At 36.3% G+C, this 8156-nt stretch overlaps 1 protein-coding gene across 1 annotated transcript; it reads right to left on the bottom strand.

The window, feature by feature from the left end:
* Nucleotides 1–4033: 4033 nt before the first annotated feature.
* Nucleotides 4034–7892, bottom strand: LOC136221732 (elongation factor 2-like). Its single transcript, XM_066009172.1, has 4 exons — nt 7741–7892; nt 7068–7112; nt 6876–6963; nt 4034–6682 (listed from the first exon to the last, which is right to left on the bottom strand). The coding sequence occupies exons 2-4, from the start codon at nt 7068–7070 to the stop codon at nt 4242–4244; spliced, it is 2532 nt and encodes an 843-aa protein (XP_065865244.1). The 5' UTR covers nt 7071–7112; nt 7741–7892; the 3' UTR covers nt 4034–4241.
* Between the last annotated feature and the right edge of the window lie 264 nt (nt 7893–8156).

Below are 8156 nucleotides of genomic sequence, written 5' to 3'. Positions count from 1 at the left end.
TTTTCCTAGGGAAAAACGGAACGGGTAGCCCATACGATTCGGTCCGTGGACCGGCAGTATGGGCTACCCGTTTAGAGCAAATTCAACGAAAAGAAAAATTCGTTTCAAGTTAAATTCGTTAAATTTCAGATTATTGGTAAATATGAAACTTAGATGTTCAAGTATTTTTCCTTGTTTTGGAGGCATGAATTTTCTTCGTTTTGTTCTTCGGGGTTGAGAGAATTTCACTTTTTTGAATGAAAAATGAAAAGGGTAAAAATGTCAAACAGGAGGCGACGATAAGTAAATTAGGGGCGACATATAGCAATCCATACATTAAGCGGTTAATTAATTATTGGATTAATTACATATGGATGTTACGTGGTTTCACTGATGTGGTATTATTTAATTAATTATTGGATTAATTACATATAGATGTTACGTGGTTTCACTGATGTGGTATTATTTTTTTTTCAAACGTAATCTTGTGGTTTATAAAATTTTGCATTGGGTTCATTTTATCAGAATTTGGCCGATAACGACATCGAAATGAAAATTTTCAAGAGTTAGATGATATTTTAAACAACTTTAATTCTTCAACTTTTTAGGTTTTAGATCATTTAGGTGTTTTTTTTTATTAAAGAGAAAGTTAATGTTTAGAGAGAGAAAACTCCAGAAATTGTGATTTAAAAAAATTAAAATATGATTTCATAGTAAATATGATATTAAACAACTTTAATTCTTGAAAATTTTCATTTTGAGATCGTTATCGATCAAATTTGGCAAAATAAAAAAAATGCAAAATTTTACAAACCACAGGGTTGCGTTTGTAAAGAAAAATACCACAACATCTGTAAATATGTGTAAGCACGTAGCATCTACTTGTAATTAACCCTAAAAAATATTAAAAAATAGAAAACTAATAATAATAAAAAAAATTAGCCAATGCCAGCGAAACAGACTATTGGTTTTTTTTTCTCGATCATCTCGTCTTGGCGAGGCGGGACCACGTCTTGGCGAGACGGGTCATGGTCTTGGGGAGACGACCCTGAATGTCATTTTCTAGATACACATTCACTACCCACGTTTCTTGTTTGATCTATTTAATGCCAATTAGTGGGAATGATGAGGGAAATGATAGGGAATAACGAGACACGAAGCTTAATTTTTTTTTTTGCTACGAATACCTCAACTCATCATTCCAAACCCCAACCAAAAACTCAATCAACTCCTACAGCAAAAAATTTAGATTCTTTGAAATTAATCTTCAAAGTTCACGTTTTTCCAAGCAATCAAGATTCGTTCTAAAGCTTTAGTCTTCATATTTAAGCCTTTAGTTTCATTCCTCAAGTCTTCAATTTGTTTGAAACTAAGTTCTCATCAAGTCGTCATCATCATATTCTCCAAAACTCACAAGCATCCTTCAACATAAGTTCTAGCTTTCGTTCTATATTTCCATTTGATTCTCAGTTTGATCAATCACAACAGTTGTCATCCACAATACAAGACTAATTTCAGCTCCAGACATCAACGAGTCATTAATTTGCTTTCAATTTCAAGTTTGTCATTTTCAATTTCAGCTTTTGTCAATGTTTTCATTCTTACAATTAATTGCTTTTGTAATTTCTTCTTCACGAAATTAACGTAGTCTATTTCAATTGTAATTATCGGTTTCGTTTCCGTTTTTTTTTATCATTTGCAATCAAAACAATATTTACAAAATCAATAAAAAAGGAAAAAAAAAATCGAATCCCTGTGTGAATTCTTTTCGTAGAGCTAGTAAAGCTTTTTATGGTGGAACTAGGAACCTAATAAGGTTTTTATTTTTCAATCATTGAATCCTTCGTCCAATCGTTTCATTTTCTAGAAATGCACATTTTACAACCCAGAACCAAAATTAATCGGAAATTAAACTTCTCTCTGGCACACTCGCACAAACTCCACACAGGAGTCAAGATTAAAATCGGGATATTCCAAAAATATCGCCAACAACAACTTTATACTTCCATAAATAAAAATGAATAAAAAGATGAAAAAATGAAAAGTAAACTGTAACAAAACTTAAAAACTTTAAAATGTAGATATGCTTTTACTGTTGTAATGTAACAAGTTAAAACATAAAGCCTAAAAATAGACGGGGAAATACTAAAATGATTTTGGAAAATACTCTCCGGTTTGTATTATTTGTTAAAATCAAATGAACCTAAAAAAAAGAGACAAAAGCCTAATCAAAGTTATTTATTTTTCGAGATCTCGTTATAAGTTTTATCCATATATGTTCTGATCGCCAATTTATACTAGATCCCGTTGCTTTGTATTAGAAGTAGAAGACTAACCCACAATAATTTTTATTAACTCTAGTTACTTTCTTATCATTTCAAATTTTAAAGATACGAAGAGTAAATTTAAATATTAATTACCTTCTTATTTATTTTTTTTTTAATTTTAAAGGTAGGAAGAGTAATATAATTTAACGAATATTTTAAAAATAAAACTATTAAATAAACAAAAAAAATATTGTTATCCTTGAACGCAAATCAGTATCGTTTTAATATATGCGATCTAATCAAATGTAACAAATAATATACACACTGTACTAAAATAACTCTACTTATGCCTCTCTCAATCATCACTTTAATAAAAATTAATATTCATCTATTACTTTTTATGTTACATGCCACTCTCAATCATCACTTTAATAAAAATTAAGGCTTAATACATCGTTTGTCTCCTAAACTTGTCCAAAAAGCTTGATTGACCCCTGAATTTTCAAAGTGTACCAATAACACCTTAAACTTGCATAAAATATAATCAATTGACCACTGATCGCGAAAAAGTAAGTTAAATACATAAAATGTATTCCACACATCTTAGAATGTTATTACATAATTCAAAAATAGACTAAAAGGAAAGTTATTACTTACTCAATTATAAAACTTTTCTTCTCTAACATTAGAACCCCATACCCTGATTTTGATTGTTTTACTTTTTTTTTTAAGACTCGTGCAATACATCTTCCGCATTTAACTTACTTTTTTTTTTTTTTTTTGCGACCGAGTGATCAATTGATTACATTTTACACAAGTTGAGAGGACTAACTGAACATTTTATGCAAGTTCAAGGGCTATCGGGACATTTTGAAAGTTCAGAGGACCAATCTAGCTTTTTGGACAAGTTTAGGAGGCAAATGATGTATTAAACCAAAAATTAATATCTGTTACTTTTTATGTTACATGTGAAATATGGAACCTACCTATTTAGGTCCCATGTTCCTTAAAAAATTTAAGAATCTGAGAGTAATCCACCCGACACTCATTTTTTAATGTAGCATGTACATTGTATCTTCATATCAATCATGGATCACTTACTTTCATACACGTGTACATTTTATTTTTACACCAATTTTCATACATATGAAAGATGGAACATACCTATCAGGTCTTGGGTTCCTTAAAAAATTTAACTCATAATACACCCAACACTCATTTTAACATGTACATTTTATCTTTACACCAATCATCAATCACTTTCATACATATGTACATTTTGCCTTTACACCAATCATCAATCACTTTCATACATGTGAATATATGGAACATACCTATTACGTCCTGGGTTCTCAAAAAAATTAAGACTAATCACTTTCATACATGTGAAATACGGAACCTACCTATTAGGTCCTGGGTTCCTTAAAAAATTTAAGACTCCGAGTAATACACCCAACACTCATTTTAATGTGGCGTTCAGTGGTCAGGTAGCATTAATGCCACAACAGTAATCAGTACCTACGATTAATCAGTACCTAGAATAGTGGAACCACTTGTAATTGTTAGGAACTATAACAATAACATAGTTCGTCGCTAATTACAGCGGTACCACAACATTGATTAGTTTTTACAGCTACATAACCGTAACCATCGTAAATACGCTGCAGACAACAAGCTACGGACTCGTTTACTCAATCTGGCAAACAACTAATTGAAGCCACAGAATCGAAGCATAAAGAGATCACTCCCCGATCCAGAACAAGAACGTTAGTCAAGAGGTCACGGCATCATGCAAGTACTGTAGAAACAGAACACTAATATAGAGTCCACATCAAAAACTTTCAAAACACAAATATGACATCAAATATGGGTACAACTAATCCCATGAAAATCAATTTACTGGTAGAGCCTCAACAGTTAACGTCTTAGGAAGAAGTGCAGTGACGAAAAATAAAAGGTACGAAACAGTGCAATTTGTAAAGTAGAAGAACCTGCTCACAGCTTGTCTTCAAACTCGGAAAGTGGTGTCATCTGTTCCTTCAAACCCTTCCTCTTGCGGATATCTACTATGAGCTGAGCAGCTTGTGATCCTGCCTCTAATGGGTCTGAAGACATCATATCCCAGTGATCAAACACGCATTGTGGGAATGCTTGCCCAGAGGTAGCCTGCCTCAATGTTCCCGAAAATCCAAACGACTCTACAACAGGGAGATAGGCCTTGATGTTGTATAAGGGGGTACCAGGCCTCTGCATTTCCTCAAAGACATGACCACGTTTCTGGTTCAGAACACTGTAAATACCACCAAGGGCCTGCTCTGGGGCCTGGATCTCAACCATGTACACTGGCTCGAGCAACCTGGGCTTGGCTGTTAGCTGTGAAGCGTATATAACCCTCCTAGCAGTTGGAATAACCTGACCACCTCCTCTGTGAATAGCATCAGTGTGAAGAACAACATCACACACTTCAAAGCAGATACCTCTCATGTTCTCTTCGGCTAAGGCTCCCTCCTTAGATGCCCATTGGAAACCAGCAACAACGGAATCCTTAATTTCATTAAGGTACTGGACTCCCTTACACATATCAACAACCATGTTTGGGCCAGTAGTTTCAGGACCAAAGCACCAAATCTTCTTAGCCAGATCCTTGTCCCACCCGAATTCTTCGGACAAGATCTTTGAACGAGCTTTGGGATCATCCCTTGGGCCAACACGACCATCGTCAATAGCCTCTGCAAGCCCATCCTCCAAAGGACGTGCCTCCATGTACAGTCTGTTGTGCTTGTTGGGGGACTTTGCCATCACAATACGGCAAGACTTCTCAAGGACTGTCTCACGGAATGACACAACAGGGTCTGATTTGATGATCTCAGCTCCACCCATGAAATCATCCTGCAAATCCTTCAAACAGATCTCAAGATGCAGCTCTCCTGCACCAGCAATGATGTGTTCACCAGACTCTTCAATAGAACACACAACCATAGGATCTGACTTGGCCAAACGCTTTAGACCTTCAACAAGCTTGGGGAGATCAGATGCCACTTTGCATTGAACAGCAACACGCACGACTGGAGAAACAGAGAACTTCATAGCTCGAATTGGATGGGCATCAACTTCCTTCTCATTGGTCAATGTTGCATTTTTGGTGATATATTGATCCAAACCAACAAGGGCAACTGTGTTTCCACATGGAACATCCTCAACCGTTTCCTGCTTCTTTCCCATCCAAATAACAGTTCTTTGAACACTCTTCACATACAAGTCTTTCTTCTCACCAGGTACGAAGTTTGGACCCATGATCCTCACCTTCAAACCAGTGGATACCTTTCCTGCAAACACACGACCAAAAGCAAAGAATCTACCCTTGTCTGAAGCCGGAATCATCTTTGACACATAAAGCATGAGAGGGCCATCAGGATCACAGTTCCTGATAGCATTTGCATACATATCATCAAGGGGACCCTCATACAAGTTCTCAACACGATACCTCTGGGCCGTGGCAGGGGATGGAAGGTGGAATATCATCATTTCCAATAGAGCACTGCTAGCAGGGAGCCAGGTCTGCATCACACGCTTCATCAAAGGCTTCCCCATCAACTCCTTCTCCTCGGACTTGATGGAAATACCCAGCTTTTGTAACATGGGCCACAACTTATCCTTTTGGTCATTCATGCAAGTGTTAATGATCTGCTTGATAGGCTCGTAACAGAACTGCACAAACCCGCGCTTGCAGGTAGCGGTTCCAGTGTTCTTGGTGGTCCACTTCTTGGTGGCAGGATCAAAGAAGTTCTCACCCCATAGCCTTTCCATCATCTTTGCCTCGTCCACTCCGAACTTTGAAGCATACATCTTAGCAAAATTTGTCAAAGTGAAAGCCCATCCATGCAAACCAGCTGAGAAAGCAACAGTTCCTTTCTCTGGGTATACTTGGCAATCACCGAGAAGTGGATCTTCATATGTTGCCATGATGACATTAGCGTTTTCAATCACCCTCGAGAAGGTTTGAAATGCCTCCTCACCATCAACCTGTAGCTCAAGAAAACACCTGTCCATCTTGTTGACTGTCAATACAGGCTTGATCCTTTCACCCAATGCCTGGCGAAGCACAGTTTCAGTTTGGACGCAGACACCCTCAATACAGTCCACGACCACAAGAGCACCATCAGTAATACGGAGAGCAGCTGTGACTTCTGATGAGAAGTCAACATGACCAGGAGAATCAATAAGATTGATAAGATATTCATTCCCATTTCTTTCACCTTTGTAGCTCTTGAGGGACGCAGCAGTCATCTCATAGTAAAGTGAGATACCAGTAGACTTAATCGTGATACCACGCTCTGCTTCATCAGCACGAGTATCAGTCATACGGACATCACCAGCAACTTCTTGTGCTATGATACCAGCAGCAGCCACAAGGGAGTCTGTGAGTGTTGACTTCCCTGCAATGTGAACGTTGAGACATGAGAACAACAAAAGATATTACATCTACACCAGAGGAAAATGAAGCCACAGGTTGCAATCCTCTACAGGCAAGCAGATATTAAAGCAAAACAGTGCTAAGAACATTGCACCCCTTGCAGCAGAATACATACAGAAAACTCAGTAGACTGTAATCGAGAAAAGAACATATACCATGATCGACATGAGCAATAACAGACATATTACGAATGTTGTGCTTATAGTCCATAATGCGGCGAAGCTCTTCAGCTGTGAACTTCACCTGAAATTCACCAAAAATATGATCAAGCAACCAGTGGATACTTCAATTCTATGAACCCAAAATAAATAAATAAAAAGTTAAGAAAATAACCGAACAGTACTTACCATTTTGTCTAGATTTTAAATGTCACAAAAAATATCAAATGAAACCTGCACAAGTAACATAAGGTTAATCTTCAAAAATTTAAAAGCCAAATCTACAATACCAAATCAGTCAAAAGAGTCCAAAAATAGTAATCGCAGAATAAGATGTCAAGATTATGCCAAGAACAACCAGAGAGAAGGAACAAAATACAAACGGAATTAAATGAAATTACAACGAAGCAGCAGCAAAAGTATCATCAACAGTAAAATAGAGTAGAAACTAGAAGCAAAAGTACACGTTGTACATCACGCAAGAACTAAATTGACTTTCTGATAAATTAAGAGCATAAACAGCTGAAAACATGGACTGGTCTGATTTTTGAGATTCCGCAGCATTCAGTCTCTAACTCACTTAAATTGGATAAGATCCAGGTCTTCAAGAACAATTGAAATTCATAAAATCGTAAAAATGAAAGTCTAAAATCATTGAAATCAAAGCAAGCAAAGCAGCTGAAAGAAGAAGCAGATAATTCACGATCTAGACCAATTAAACAATATAGCTAAAGCAAAAGAAGCATCGATACTCTATTATACAGATCTAAAACAAAACCATGGAAAATGAAGAAACGATCTATACAAAGCAAAATTAGGAACTGAAGCAGGAATCTTAGATAGCTTAAAACGAAGAACGAACCTGAGAAGATAGAGAAGAGCGGCTACGAAGAGAGAAATGAAGCGGCAGCCTCTGTTCTCTCAAGTAATAGAAAAAGGCGCACAAAGTGACAAAGTATACGAATGAGGAAATGAGATACTCGAGCTTGAAGATGGTATATGCGGTTCTAAATATCCTCACGTCACACTGTTTGTCTCAACACGAGCTAGGGTTTCTTCTAAATTGAATGGGCCTGTAGTGGGCTTGTTTTATATCTATTTGTAAAAATGATTTGCTTTTTATTGCTATTTTACTAAAATTTGTAAAAACTAATGATTGTTTGATCTATAGTGCATCTCGATCTTAATAATTAAAAAATTATAATATAAAAAACATTAGAAAAGTTTAAATCTACGTTTTTAATATCATAGATCCTGATAGAGTGATTGTAGATAGTA

The sequence above is a fragment of the Euphorbia lathyris genome, chromosome 1 (assembly GCF_963576675.1).
Source record: "Euphorbia lathyris chromosome 1, ddEupLath1.1, whole genome shotgun sequence".
Classification (NCBI taxonomy): Eukaryota; Viridiplantae; Streptophyta; class Magnoliopsida; order Malpighiales; family Euphorbiaceae; genus Euphorbia; species Euphorbia lathyris.
This window is presented reverse-complemented; position numbering and strand designations above follow the sequence as displayed.

Excerpts from the sequence above, each read along its gene's own strand:
- LOC136221732 (XM_066009172.1), bottom strand. Across the intron at positions 6,683-6,875 it reads TATTGCTCATGTCGATCATG|GGAAGTCAACACTCACAGAC; the intron begins GTATATGTTCTT and ends TTCACATTGCAG.